This window comes from Pyxicephalus adspersus, chromosome Z (assembly GCF_032062135.1).
Source record: "Pyxicephalus adspersus chromosome Z, UCB_Pads_2.0, whole genome shotgun sequence".
NCBI classification, from domain to species: Eukaryota; Metazoa; Chordata; class Amphibia; order Anura; family Pyxicephalidae; genus Pyxicephalus; species Pyxicephalus adspersus.
Window position 1 is genome coordinate 22,237,958 of NC_092871.1, and position 15,935 is coordinate 22,253,892.

The 15,935-nt window shown below is 37.2% G+C and overlaps 1 protein-coding gene across 1 annotated transcript; it reads right to left on the reverse strand.

The window, feature by feature from the left end:
• Positions 1-710: 710 nt before the first annotated feature.
• On the reverse strand, positions 711-12,479 carry LOC140343982 (cytochrome P450 2B6-like). The gene is made up of 8 exons (XM_072430889.1): positions 12,261-12,479; positions 11,528-11,690; positions 9,055-9,204; positions 7,921-8,081; positions 6,731-6,907; positions 3,368-3,556; positions 2,992-3,133; positions 711-2,363 (listed from the first exon to the last, which is right to left on the reverse strand). The coding sequence occupies exons 1-8, from the start codon at positions 12,429-12,431 to the stop codon at positions 2,182-2,184; spliced, it is 1,335 nt and encodes a 444-aa protein (XP_072286990.1). The 5' UTR covers positions 12,432-12,479; the 3' UTR covers positions 711-2,181.
• Between the last annotated feature and the right edge of the window lie 3,456 nt (positions 12,480-15,935).

Sequence of the window (15,935 nt, forward strand, 5' to 3'; positions counted from 1 at the left end):
CTGGTTGGCAACCGCTGACCTATACCATACGTAAAGTAATTCCTAACTAGTCAGTAAATTATTAATTCAAATAACTTGCTTGGAATTTCGGTAGGTTCAGACCTGCTGTGGGCTCAATTTATCCTGCGTGGCTCCTGGCAGCTGGCTCCTTGCCAGTCGGTTGCCCACCACAGCGCGTCTGCAGATGCGGGAAGCAATGAGCAGTACTGAACCACTCACCACCTTCCCCATTGGTTCTCTATTTGAACGCTGTGGTTAGGCAGTAGTTCACTTGTATGGGGAAGGAGTAATGGCATCACAACCTCACTGCCAGTTGTAACATAACCTTTTTTCTGCTGATGTTGCCAATTTATAAGGCTGGAGAGGATACACTTTCATCAGTGAAGTTGGCTGATCCAACAAACCTGGAATGGATTTCTTAAGTCATTCGGTATTTGTTAGCAATGATTTCAATCCTGGACCTTATCCATTTCAGGTTTGCTATTAAAAATGTATTCTCTGCAGCCTTAGAGAGTTTTAATAAATCAGGCCCAGTATGGCAGCAGAGCAAGGGTAGTTGCTTTAATAATCTGTTTAATCTTTTTTTGGGTGGATTTACAAACCTTTATAAAATGTTACAATTATTTGTAATTATTACACTCTTACTGTTATTGAACTAAACCTTTTAAAAGCTTTAAAGCTTTAAAATATTCCTAAAAAATACTTGTTGGTTTAACTAATAATTTGTTGCATGTTCATTTTTCCGAAAAAGTGCCCCTCTTTCCCATCTCCATATATTCAAAAGGTATGCCTAGATTTTTTATCTAAACTGCTTTGCTTGGCTGTGACAGTGACTTTGCTTGCTTAAATCATGTAATTGAAGAGAAATCCTTAGGAAGGCAAGAGATGTATAAATTGTGTTTTTTTAATCACGGTTGTATCTCTATTCATTCAATAGTGTGGTTTAAACACTATCTGTATATCAAAATAGGCAATCTGATTCATTACTTGTTAAATGAATGTAAGAAACTAGATTGTTTATTTCAAAACTGTTTTTGCATGGATTGAATAGTTTTGCCTATATAATATGTGTTGCAAAATGACATAATATAAGAAATCACAATCAGTATCCTACAAGTTATAAAGTGAAATAGATGTTCCAAAGTCACATCAGTTTTGTGAAATTAAAAACAAACAGTATCTGCAGAATACTTCCATACTTTATATAGTCTTACAAGGATCAAAATTGCTAAACATTCATTCATAAAATTTTATCATACATACTAATCCTTTGGGCCAGTGGCTCCCAACCTTTTGGAGCTTACGGACCACTAAATGCATGGAATCCGTGTAGGGAGCCGTGTGTCACTCAAAGGGGAAGAGTGACGCCATGATGCTTGAACCTGCCCACCTTCCCATTGCAGGTCTGAGCCTGAGATGAGATGGGAGAGATGAGATGAGGGCAGGTTGTGTTTCTGGATTGCCACCGCCCAGAGTCTGCAATCCATACGGGAGACATGGTCCACGGCTCTGCCTGGTGCACCAGCCAGAGCTGTGGGCCACCTGTCAGACCACCACGGCAAACAAGTGAGCTGCAGACTGGGGGTTGGGGACCCCTGCTTTAGGCAACAACCTGTAGTAGGCCTCTAGATGCCAGATGACCCCATTAATTACTGACCAATGATAACTACCTTGATAATTTTCTGTATATGCTTTAGTGAATGATTTGGTAATGCTGGGCCTTGAGAGTGTTTGAGTCAGGAAATTATTGTATTATTGTAATTATATTGTAATATTGTAAGGTCAAAACAGTACGCTGTAGCTGGTGTAATATGACCAGGATCAGTAATACTTTAGCTGTACAACTGTCGTTAGTTTAATATAAAGTGTGACAATACTTTTGGTGTATTTACCTTTTGTCAGAACACCAACAACCAACCCCTCCTAATCAGGCCCAACATGTTTTAAAGGCAGTAACTGATTGCCATCAGGGAATGTTTGAGAGAATGTCAGATTACCTGTTTTATAAATAGAGCCTTATGGGTTTTATCAGTTCTCTACTTTTTTGAAACTTAAAAAGCAGTTTTGCCTACAGTTATAAGTTAACTTGCCAGTTGCGAGATTTTTATGAAAATTTACCATTTAGTTTTACTTAATTCAACATTTCAAGGTTGACTTCCTTATCACAAAATTGCAAATAGTTTAGCGAGGGATAAAAGCAATCTCGTAAGCTTGTGGAAAATTGGAAAATCCAACCATCTGTGGTGCTATATCCAACTCATTAGGGTCTACTGGTGAAGTTATGTCAAAGTTCTGGAGAAGTGTGGTGAGGGTGAGGAACACTTCGTGGCGGGCCATTCCATCTCCTAAACACATTCGTTTCCCTGGGGAGAAAAAATAATATCTAAACTATCAGATTTTTCCAGCAAACCTGAAATGCATCTGGTCCAAGATTGAAAACATTTTCTAACAAATAGCAAATGACTTATCCATTCCAGGTTTGCTGACTCACCCAGGTTTACTGATGAAAGTGTATTCTCTCCAGCCTTGGAGAGATTTGATAAATCAGTCCCATTGTGTTTAAACTTTTATACCTCCTAAACTATTGGGTCTAATGATCTGAAATGTTCAGAGTACATTAGGTACCCTTTTAGCTATCGATACCCACATTTTTATCCCTATAGGTGTGGGGTCTCAGGTTTGATGGTGCCCAATTTTCCATGTATAGTTTATTATTATACATGTATACAGGGTAAGCCATAGTTATGTATACATATGCAAGTCTTGCATCCTCTTTTGCTGTATATTACTGTGTTTTGCTTATTCTTCTATCTAACTACTCCGTAGTGTCTGTTTATCTTGCCCGTATCCAGAACCTGGGTGATCTTTTGCAAAGGTCAGATTATATTAATTGGAAAAAACAGATTTTTAAAGCAATTTTTACTCAAAATAATACAAAAAATTTGTAAATCTGATGTTTCATGTATGCTGAAACAAGAAATTGCATTGTACCTGCAGAAAACACCATGAATGCCTCATTCTTTATGAACCTGCCATTCTCATCTAAGAACCGCTCTGGACTAAAACAGAATGGATCAGGAAAGTACTTTGGATCACGAAGAACGAAGGACAGGGGGATATATATATCTGTATCCTGTAGAGAAAAGCAAACAGGAATTAGCAGGTTATCTAAAAATGCTTACTTGTACTTTACCATCCCTGTAGCAAGGAATCTGTCAAGGAGTATGTTTATACCGGATTACATTCCACCAAAGCAAAAGAAGAAAAAACAGCGGTTCTAACCTAAACTAATGAGAAACAAAGGAAACATTTCTGACTGTAAGGAAAATTTAACAAACATTGTATATTTACATAATTAATGATTTACCTTGGGAATAGTAAATCCTCGCAACTGTGTACTCCTGGAGGCCCTGTGTGGCAGGTTCGTGGGTAACACATCAGCATATCTGTGGATTTCATGAATTACGGCATCAGTATAAGGCATAGATTCCCTGTCTTGGGATTCTGGGACTCGTAGTCTTCCAATCACTTGGTCAATTTCCTCTTGTACGCTCCCCTAGAAATTGTAAACTAAATAAAGAAGACTAAGAACAGCTAGGGTTTTAGTGCGGCAAAGAGATTGTGTATTACAAAGATCAATTTATGTTATAGTTTTGTATAAAAGAGTAGCACAGCATTTTATATGGTTTTTTCCATAAATATGATCATGGAAAAAGTGACCGATAAGCTATACAGTGATATCCTATTACCCTAATTACGGTGTTAGAAAAAAGGAAGAAAGCGTCTCAGATCCCAACGCGTTTCGCCTATCGGTTTTCTTAGGGGATTTGAAGAACATTTGTTCACAGTTTGAGATAGGTTAAAAGTATCTTGGAAGGGATGTCACAGAGGTGGTAAAGATAAAGTATCTGTGGTGCTGTGGAAGGGATTCCTGTATCGGGTAAAGTCCGGCATGCAGGAAGTGCTACTGAGTGTGTGTCTGTGTTACTAAAGGATTTAATACTGCCCAAGATGCTATTGGACAAAAAAGTAAAGAATGGGTTGTTTAATGCAGTAGTCCCCAACACCGGTGTCACTGGGTCTGAGCCTGCAACGGGAGAGTGGGTGGGTTCTGGCATCATGACGTCACATTGGGGGAAGTTTCTTCCCCTTTAAGTGACACATGGCTCCCTGCACATGTTGGGTCTAGAGTCCGTGAAATTAGCGGTCCGTGAGGTCTAAAGCTTGCTTTAGAACATGGAAAGAAGAGAAGACTCCAGATGACTGGACAGTAGGTGTTTTTCAACCCATGTATATAAAAGAAGTAAATTGGAATATAGGAAATGTGCAGGTGCTACTTTACCAAGAGGTCTATTTATAAAGCTGTGAATCTGACATTCACTGAAACATTCTTTGGTAGAAAAATTTCCAGGACTATTTGACTATGTATTTCAATAGCAATAAATGACTATCCACCAGGGAATAATTTAGTGAATGTCAAATGTATCGCTTTATAAATAGCCCACTAAAATTCACATAAAAAATATTCTCTAGCTTATTTAATAAAAATCTGTAGGAAATACCAAAGTGGATTTAGCTCAAGCTGATCTGCTTTTAGATATCTAATTGCAGTTGGGGCCCTGAATAAAAAAATCTTTGCTGGATCTAGATAGCTACAATATTCTACAATATGGGTTTAAGGAAACCTTACACAGGTATTTATTATGAACAGCGCAGGTAGACATGGTGATAAACTTTCAAGGTTTTGTCGCACCTTTACTTAGATGCTATAATAGGAAAACAAATGAGAGGTTTTACTAATACCAAGACTGCTCAGCTATAGGTGGTAGAGAAATTTAAAGCAAAACTAAACCCCCGATACTCACCTATCCCAAATCCGTTGCAAGGCGCCGCCATCTTCCTTCTTCTATCCTTCCTTAAAATGATCTATGGCCATCTTGATTGACCAGGAGTTCATTTATCCCAGAACTCACTAGGGAAGCCAAAATGTATGTTGCAGTCAGACAGGTAAGAACAGGCTTTGCAATGAACACCTGCCAGATCATGATTTTTTCAAAATAGGACTTTAGTCCTCTTATAGGTAGTCTCAACAGAAGTGAAAACAAAATTCATGGAATGTACAATAACACAAAATGAACAGCCTCATCAAAATAGGTTATTAAATTACCTATTCTTTCACCTTTCATCAAATACCGTATTTTTTGCTGTATAAGACGCACTTTTTCTTCCCCAAAACTGGGGGGGAAAAGTTGGTGCGTCCTATACGACAAATGTGTTATAAAATAATTAAAATAAGATACTCACCTGATACCCGATCCTGCGTGTGTCTCTTCTCCTCGCTGGCTGCAGCGTGTGTATCTTCTCGCATGGAGTTGGCAGGTTCTCCCTGTCTTTGTGTGGGTTTCTTCCCCCATTCCAAAAACATGCAGTTAGATTATCTGGCTTTCCCCAAAAGTGATATATGACACATGACTATGGTAGGGACATTAGATTGTGATCCCCTTTGAGGGACAGCTAGTGACATGACTATGGACTTTGTAAAGTGCTGGGTAACTTGTCTGCGCAACATAAATATTAGCTAATAATAATATTATTTGATGAAAACAGAGCAGTTAAAAAAATAGTACAATGTAGTTCATGAGAAAAGCCCAGAAAATCTGGATGAACAATGTCTTAGGGGATATTAGAAAAAAAGGGCATAGAAAATTGAAAGCATAGGAGTTCTGATAAATCATAACAGAATAATACTGTATAGGAAGCGAAGGTCCACAGAGGACTGGAGTTGATGGACATTGGCCTAGTAGTTCAGCTTTTATCTCTTTTGAAGCTGTCTTTTTGTCTATCATTCTCACTATACTTTTCACATTCTGGGCCAATTTTCCTCTTGTAGTCACATCCAGGAGGGTTGGCTACAATCCTACGAAATTCTAAACCTAATAATGTATAATAAATGATAATAATTGCCACAAAAAGTTGCTTGGAGATGTTTCTATAGCCTTTGTCTTTAACATTCGTGTCTAAAATTTCCATTTTGATCCCCTCAGATAACTCTCTCATTTCAGTCTCTGGTTCATGTTCAGTTTGAGTCACTCTGCCAAACAGCATAATAACTACTTGTCTTTATTGTCTGTATACTTTTTTTTTTTATTGGCTGATTGACTAATTGTCTAATTTCCTAATTAAATAGTATGTGTAATATAAATAAAGCAAACAGCTAAGTTGAGGAATCATCTAATGTTTGATTATTTTCCTAACAAACATGTCTAAGATATTAAAAACAACTTTGTAAAATAATCAATACTTTTTCTTTTTTTACTTATTTTGTTTTATTCATACATGTTTGTCCCAACATTGCTCAAACTGAACAGAGACATGTTCAAGCAACATCAGTTTTCTAACATTGGCAACCACTCATATTTTTCCTATGAAAGAGTAGCTTCTAATTATTGCAAATGCATCCAAAATCCACCCTGCAATTAATTCTGCTGCACCATCCCCAAGGGTATTGAGGGGAAAGTGCCACAAATATTTTCTTTAACAGAGACAGTGATTTCACCCTTTTGGTGTAGAGGTGTGTGACTTGCAAAACTGGCTGGACAGAATTACAAAACCCTTTGGCAAGTAAGACAAGTACTCTTAGCAACACAAACAGATACATAAGTATCCTTAGTTGCTTTACTGGTGTTCACCTTAAAAAAAATATTACAAATAACGTATGTATGAGAGGTACCTTTTCCATCTGGATAAGGAAACTGTCTATCAGGTGACGGGGTTTGCTTGTATTCAGGGTGGCTTTGCTGATTTCTGTCTTCTCTCTCACAAACTGTTCCAGTTGCAGAATAAACTTGTGTGCTCTGTGATGGGGTCCTGGTACATATCTCATAAATACATCATAGATATCAAAGAGCTTGGGAGACAAGAAAAGCAATGAATATAATCTATGAAAAGATAATTTTTGGTCTTTTGTTTTCTATAAGAGCTATATAAACCCAATATCATTAAGACAACCCTTTTATATAAAGTAAAAATTATGTTGTTTGTTTTTTTTTTTAAGTGCAACACCCTTTTTTAAAAAAAAAAAAAAAAAAAAAAAAAAAAGGGTGCAGCACCGTCAGCTAATTCTCGATCGAGAATGAATGGGAGTGCAAAGCCTCCCGGGATACCTACGTCACATATTCAAGGAGGCTCTTGGGTGCTCCTTCTGCGCATTCCTGACCATCTCGTGCATGCACAGAAGGAGCCTTTTAGTATAAAAAAATTTGTCAATCTCACGCATGCGCAGTGCGATCAGCAAGTTTTTTTTTACATCCTACATCACCCAATCTCATGCCTGGGTTGGGTGTCATAGGAAGAAGAACTAGGAAGAAGAGGTGAAGATCTGTCGCGCCGGCACGGGGATTGATGGCCAGATGATGCAGGACCTAAAGGAAGACACCTCCTGATGGATTGGAGTGCCCTGCAGGATTAAAGGTAATAGTTAGTTTATGTTGCATTGGGGCATCCCAATAATTTTAATTGCACAAAAAATCCCACTTGCTTTATTTTTGCTAATGTAGAGTTCCATAACACACAGAATACTTACAATAAAGCAGAGCTTGCATTTTGAAGCAAGGTCTACTTATTTACCAAACTTCCCAATGCTCACATGCTACAGAAAAGTAATAAAAATCTGGAGAAAAAGGGTTAATTCACCCCCCCAGTTTTGCAGGGGATCAAATCATGACTCTTCTGATGAGATTCTGGGGAATGCTAAGGAGTCCTAGACTATTATACTACTTGGATGGATTCTCATTTCACAAGATTAGAAATACTCAGTATTTCCAAGGATCTTGGTGGTGATATCACTGTTGGCTGGGCATGACTGTAAGATGGGGGTAAGCAATATTTGTTATTATATTTTTATATTAATTGAATCAATACCTGGCCCCAGAAGGAGGACATGGATTCAAATATGTGATACACAATGTTAAGCAGCCTTTGGAAATTAGGGTCTTCATAATTGTATCTGTTGCCAAATATTATGGAGCACATGATATTAGCAGAAAGTTGACTGAAGTATATAGTGGGATTGAAGGGCACACCTGGGAAGGAAAAAGAGAACAACTGTCAGCTTGTATAATAAATCAAAATCAGGCATTAACCTTCCTAATGTAAAGCACATCATATCTGTGGAATCAAATTATGCAATCTTCACATAATCTCTATTAGATCTCTTAGATTGTAAACTCTTCTGGGCAGTGTCGTCTCCTCCTCCTGTGTCACTGTCTGTTATTTGGAGCCCCTATTTAATGTACAGCATTGCGTAATATGTTGGCGATAAATAAATACTGTTTATTATTATTAATAATAATAATAATAATTATTTGGAGCCCCTATTTAATGTACAGCATTGTGTAATATGTTGGCGATAAATAAATACTGTTTATTATTAATAATAATATTTATCTACTAAAGTTTTGTAATATAACGGCCCATTCAGTTTGTATACAGTCAGGCAAGTCCTTTCATTACGTAGCTGTTGGTGCAGATTATACAACCAGAATTTATGACCAGTTTAACATTTTTTACTTTCCCTTGTTATATATTTCTTCAGATTGCATAAAAAACTAAAGAGAAGCTATACCAGTTTGGAGGTCAATATCATTTTATTTAATGTATATACATTTTTGTAAGTGATGGTTTATACATGCTATTCTTTTACTAAACAAACACTTCTTGAACCTGATTTATTAAAATTCACTAAGACTGGAGACGATAGACTATCACGGGAGAACCTGGGTGATTTAACAAACCTAGTTTTGTTGGCAATTTTTTTCCAATCCTGTACCAGAATATTCTAGGTTGGCTCTCCCATGGTAGTCTATCTTTTCCCCATAAATCAGGCCCATTGTCATATATATATATATATATATATATATATATATATATATATATATATATATATAAATATACATATACCCATTGTCATACTACAATGTGTAGTATTTACAGTGTGTAAATGAGACCATAATGAGTCGATTGTATCTAGTGGTTTCCACACTGGGATCTACATACCATAAGTTTCTTTAAGGGCCTCTACCAGACAATGAGCTTCCTCCTGAACCCGTTCCTCAATGCTTCTTTTTCCCATGCCAAACATTCTTAGGGTCTGAACTGAAAATCGACGGAGCTGCTTCCAGCACTCACCATTGCTGAGTACTATTCCTGAAGGAAATAATAAAATGATGGTCCAAACATAAAGAGACTGAGCAGGACAACAGGTTCTTTGAAAGGACCAAGGTAAATCTGGAATTGTATAAAAAATAGCCTGCTTCTAGTATTCAGATTCTTTATGCCCACTAGGCAAACTTGGGCCAAACCAAAAGTATATACCAGAGGGGTGGAACACCAGGACAATAGATCAATAGGTCTTTTTCATATTAAAGCCCATCGGAATTTAAATCAGCTGGTTTTATTTCAGATGAATTAAAACATAAAAGGGCTGATTTATCATTAGGTTGCACATAGGATCAGGAGACAAAAGTGGACTGTCTACAGTGCGTTCTTGCATCATTTTTCTTGGCATAGGGATGAACAGATTTATATAGGAAGGTTTATTAGCTTTAGAATGTGACTCATTATTGCATGCATTTTTTTTAAAAAAAAGTAATTAGATTTTATGAGTTTTATAAAAACAAAACAACAATGTAGGGTTTCCTTTTTAAAAAAAAATACCCTTTAGTAGGTTTGGGAGCTTCCTGAATAGGAAGTTGGGCAAGAAGCATGTGTTCCCCCATTTGTATCGATTAAAAAAGGTTCTCTGTAATCTTGTTTTCCCCAAAAGAAAGGGAGCAAAAAGCATGTAGCTCTCTGTTCTGTTAACAAAAACAAGGCCCTGCATGCCCCATTGAGGACCTCTTTCCCACAATGTAATCCTTGTGCAGTTGGAGTCTATGTTTAGGGAGCATATTTGGTATTTGGAAGCCCAATTTAATAAAGGAGCTTTCAGATAATCATCCCCTCACCCGGGGAATGACTGCAGAATTACATAGCTATTCATTATCCATCCGCCATATTATATAGCCATATTATCCATTAGCTATTTTTTCTTATACTTTTTAATACCAATATTTAGCTTTGAGGCATCCATCTATCAATACGTCCAAAATATACACATAATTGATAAAGAGGTCAGTTCTACTAATATCATGGGATATATGACCATTACTTTACAAGGCTTGCCCTATATTTTCTAAATAAAAAAAGAGAAAATGTAGTGTCTCGTATCCTGACACGTTTCACCAACTGAAATCCAAATAAATCTGAATGCCTTATCCAAGGGCCATAGAATATCCTTGATAATTGAAGGGGTATTTACTTGTTGCTACAGGCAAAATCTCTCCAGACAAATGCAATGAGTAGTTGCAGGCTTTGTTTTACAATATAATTTGATTTGCCGTTTGAAACTTCAGTCTTCCTTTCACTTTTTATATGTATATATTTAAACCATTGACATAGGATCGGCCTTTTCCCAGTCATAGGATGGCTTTACAAGGTTTATGAGAGGCTGATATCACATCAAATTCAGGCAATTGTTTAAATACTTAATTTAAAGTGTTTGTAAAGTCAGAAAGGTTTTTTTAGATATAGAGTAAGAGTTTAGATATAAGATCCCTACCTATCAAGCAGTTTCTTTTCCGTTTTGCCCTGCTTGGGAAATTTCTCCCTATACCTTGTCCTGGAATTGCAACAACATTTTCAATTTTGGAGAGTTCTTAGATGAACAGGTGCTCAGATTGGAGGATCTCTTGTGACAATTTTAGATTTGCCTTTATGTATCAGTAACAATGATCACCAGGAAAAATAAAGGGGTACCTACCTGCTGGTATACCTGCTCTTATTGTGAACTGTAGGTCCCAGCATCTCATGAATATGGGTAAACCCTTGAAATAATTTTCGGATCTTCAGGGAAACCTACTATAATTACTATATCCACAGCTCTCAGTACATTTGTGATGTGGTTAGTAGGAAGAATGCCTCTTACATTACAGACCATTGGACAGACATGGGGAAACCCTTGAAATAATTTTCGGATTTTCAGGAAAACCTAATATAATTACTATAGCCACAGCTCTCAGTACATTTGTGATGTGGTTAGTAGGGAGAATGCCTCTTACATTACAGACCATTGGAAAGAATGTAACTCTTGAATAAAGCCAAAAGATCATTGATGTCAGGTAAACTGACCTGAGAGGTCCAAATTTCTCATTGATCAAGGGACCCTTTACAACCTCTGGAGGAACCCTGTTCCTTGAGAAACACTGCTCCAAAGGTTTCATCTGCCCTTACCTAATAAAATGAGAGGTCCACAACAAAGTTTTGACCTAAATTGGAGTGTATTTATGAAAATAAGGATCATCTGATTACTATAAAAAAACAGTGATTGTTTTTCTCTATCAGGATAAGACTTTTGTCCAGGAAGATAGCTGGTGATTGGGTCTAACCTAGGAGCGTTAATAGTGGTAAAAATTGCTTAAACATGACTTACCATGACCTTTAAAATATTGTTCCACAGATGGGATTAGACCTCTCATTCCAAACACGTCACTTTGGTCAACTAGAGCTTCTTTTACAGCTTCATATCCACATAAAACAATGACTCTCCGCGGACCCAAATATACGGTGTATATGTCCCCATACTTCTCTCTAATCTAAAATACAAAAGATATTTTCCATAATATCCTTATCTTCTGAGTAATCCACCAGTATTCCCAGTCACTGGCAGACTTTGGGACGGAAATACCCACTGGCTAGTAGTTAGAGAGGCTTTTGCAAGCAGTACTTAGGTCCTTTAATCAGACACAACCTTCTCTTTTCACTTTGGATATCACTGATCCCACTAAATGTGGTGTCACATTGCTTTGTAGTGTTGGTTTTTTATTATTATAATGTGTGCTGCTCGGCCAATCGAGGGTGACAAATGGAATGAACACCTTTCTTTATTCCAAATTTGTGCTTTTGATATGTTATACTGTGATTGGTTTGTTTAAATAATATACTGTATTTAAAAAAATATTTTCGCATGAAACTTTTTCCTGATTAATAAAGTCCTGGAGTATAAGTGTGTTGTCTGGTCCAGTTCCAGGTTTGGTCACCACTGGTATGCTAGGGGAACTAAAAACATACCAGCAGTTCCTGTGGGGTTGTGGGGCACTTGTAATACAAGATGTAATCCCTCCACACCCTATACAATACATGATTAATATGATTGTTTTACTTACCTCCTTGAAGGAGTCCATTAGATGCCCTGATTTAAGTTGAAGAAGATTCCCAAAAACCGGCAGTGGAGTAGGTCCAGGTGGTAAGTTGTTCTTTTTATACATATGCATCCATGTGTAAAGACACAAAATGCCAGAGACGAAGAATGCCAGGGACAGTGTTAGAAGCTCCATTCTGAGATAATGAGCTTCCTGATCTGTACTGTGAATGTTTTATGGGATGGTTATGAAATAGGTGTATTTGAATGTCCCATAAACATATTTAAAGGGGAAGTATACTGTATTGTATCCGAGCAGATGCTTTAAGATGGTGTTATTGTGCACAAACTCTGGGCTAACTGCTAAATACATATGGTAGACATTTTATTCTCCAAAAGACTTATATTTCTGTCCATGTAGATCTGAGATTTACACAGCAATGCCTCACAACATAGCCTTGTCTGACAGGGCAGATATGATTTTTCTGATGCAAATAAATTACACTTACAAGTCTTAGTCCTCCCCAGCCTTTGACTACATAGTAAGAATTTAAGCTGAATGACTCACAAGATTATTACAATAAAACAATTGTAAACCCTTACTGTATGATATTTAATTTGCTAAATTGTACACCTTTTTTCTATTTAAAAATGTTGTTTTCAGCTTTTTAAAATTATTCAGTGTTGGTGATACCTCTTACTACCCTCTACATGCACTCCAGTGAGGGCTGCTTAGTATGTTTTAAAGCAGGGTTCCTGATAATGACAGAACATGCTTCTGGAATAAAGATTAGTACAACTGCTATAAGCCTCTGCTTATAATAGGGTGACAACCCAGGAAAGTAATACGGAGACATATCATTGTCAACTGATATTAGAAAATGCATGGACAAGGACTTTTATATCAGGATTGTCAGTTATTATTTCAATAAAAGCTGTAGATTTAAATTGATAGAAAATGACATTAACATGTTGGAATGTAAGGGTTAGCTTCCGAACGATCTTCAACCATCCAGACCTGGATGATGTTTGTTTATCCTGGCACACAATAAGGAAACTGGTATTTCTGGGTTTCACTGGTAGCCAAAACGGATGCTTCACATGTACAGCTCAGCTTTGACTTCAGAAACCTTGGTAAGTAGGACACATAATAAACTTTCAAATACAACTTTGGTGTACAAACTACATTTTTTTTTGAGGGGGGGGTAAACAATGTTTTCTTATGTTCCCCAGACATCCCCAGTTATTTTGGTGACAATACCATGTTCAAGGGATTTGCAATGAACTTTAGGCTTACATTTAGTTTATTATAGTTTGTTACTCAAAATAGTTAAAATCAAAAATATTACAATGAAGTCTACACTTTAAATATGGCTTAGTAAATGATTTAAATCTCCTTCTATGATTATGTAACAGCTAAGTAGCACAGCCTGAAGGCTAGGTGTGCTGTATAGTATGACAGGTCAGACAGAGAAGGAATGCCAATGGTAGGAATGCTCTGTGTTTGTAAATATGCATATATATTTTACATTTTACATACATTTTTGTTTTATTTTTTTTTTGTTTTATTTATTTTTCCCGGTAAAAAGCAAAGCAAGTCCTAATGTTGGTTATAGAGTTTAGCTTAATTTCTTAGATGGAAACTCTTTCTTCTTAATTTACCTTATAAATTATTTACATTCATATTTTAAAAACTTTATTTCTTTACTGAAAATACTTAGTTTGATTATGCTGCACTTTTGCTTGCCTTTAAACTGATAGAAAATGCTGGAAATCGTCTATGCTGTGTTTTTACTGTGATTATGTTTTCAAGAATTTATAAACACTGGAAACTGCAGGCAAACACCACCTTTGAATTTTCTAAAATTTCTAAAACGTTGCAAGGAGCGTTATCTATAATGCTCACAAATGTGCTTTAAGGAAACGGTGTAACCGTTGTAGTGGTCTACTGGTGTAGATTAGCCCATTTCATACATGGCTTTAGGGAAACACTCCATGTAGACTAAGCCTTAGGTTTGCAAAGTTGCACAAACCACAAGACTTCTGGATCAATGTTCTTTGGAAAAACAAGACCGAAGTGAAGAAGTTTAGCTAAAATGCTAAAAACAAACGTGAACTGTCAAGCACAGTGGTGGAAATGTGATAATTTGGGCTTTTTTTGCAGCCACAGGACCTGGGCCTCTTCATTTGAGCGGGAACTTCTCTGTTTTCCAAAGAATCCAGGAATCAAATGTGAGGCAATTGGTGAGGCAGCTAAAGCTTGGTTGAAATTGGGTCATGCAACAAGACAGCCTTTCCCAACCCCTTTTAGACTTTTAGGTCTTAGGGAATCCCTGATAATAATAACAATATCCATAGCTCTACATTAGTGCAATGGTCAATAGGAACAATGCCTCTTACATTGCTGGCCAGTAGGGAGAATGCCTCGGATAGCCAAAAAGATCAAATGTATCAATGGTAATTGACCTGAGAGGCAAGAATTGCTGAATCCTTAGCAACTTCTGGAGGAACCTTGGTTGAGAAACACTGCAACAGGACAGTGATAACACAAGCAGATCTGCAATGGCTTAGTTAAAGTCTAGACCTCGACCCAATGAAAATGCCATTGTGGGATCCTAAGAACTGTGCAAAAAAAAAAAAAATATCCCACAAACAAACAATAATACTTGGAATATGTTGTGCATTTTTTACACCAGAGGTTAGATTTAAGTATTTTTAGAATCAGCTAAGGACTATACTGTATATATTTTAATATACTCATACACTTTAACACATTGTTGATTATCAGGTTTTTGTGAAAACCTAATAGACAAATTTACTTTAATTACAGAGGTAACGTCCTTATCACATATTTGCCTCTATTGCTTTAAACTAAGCGTGGGATAAAGCCTATCTCAAAAAGTTGTGGAATATTGCTAAACCAACAAATCTGTGGTGCTATTTCCAGTTCTTGGAGTCTACTGGAGAAGATATGTCAAAGTTCGGCAGAAGAGTGGTGAGGATGAGGAAGGGCAAGTCCGTCTGCTAAACACATTCGTTTCCCTGGGGTGAAAAGAAATTAAGAATTTAGAAACAAAGTACCCTTGAATCAAAGATACATGTTTAGACATCAGACTTTGATTGTTTTTTTTTATTGAATTTTAAATTTAAAGCTAACAGTATATATTATTTTTGGAGTGGGTGGATTAGGAATAGAAATGTTTTTAATCATCATTTTTGATCTTTAGGTCCTACTGTTATGCAAGCGGGTGTGGACCCACTGTGCCACTGACTGGGTATGCTCCAGAGGGGCGTAACTAAGCCGCTACCTGGTCTTCACTAGAGCCTCTGATGGTGAGGATAGGCTTGAGCTGCGGGGTAGCTGCCAGGTGCCACTCCAGAGCAACCCCCAGGCCAGTGGCAACTGACCACAGGAGTCAGGAAACCCGGTGCAAGCACCGAGGGGCTTGCGTGGCCAAGAAGTCCAGGAAACAAGGATCCAAGGTCAGAGTCAGGCAAAGGTCCAAAAAGGTAATCCAAGGTCAGGGTCAGGCAGCAAACAGGCTAAGTCCAAAAACGTAAGCAAGGTTCGGTACACAGCAAAGCAAACAGTAAAGCAGAGTAAATACCTTTGCACTAGGAGTTACACAGAGTAAAACCTTGAGATTGCTCAGGCAACTTCCTGTAGTAGGAGGTGCCTTTAAATACCTGTAGAAAACCA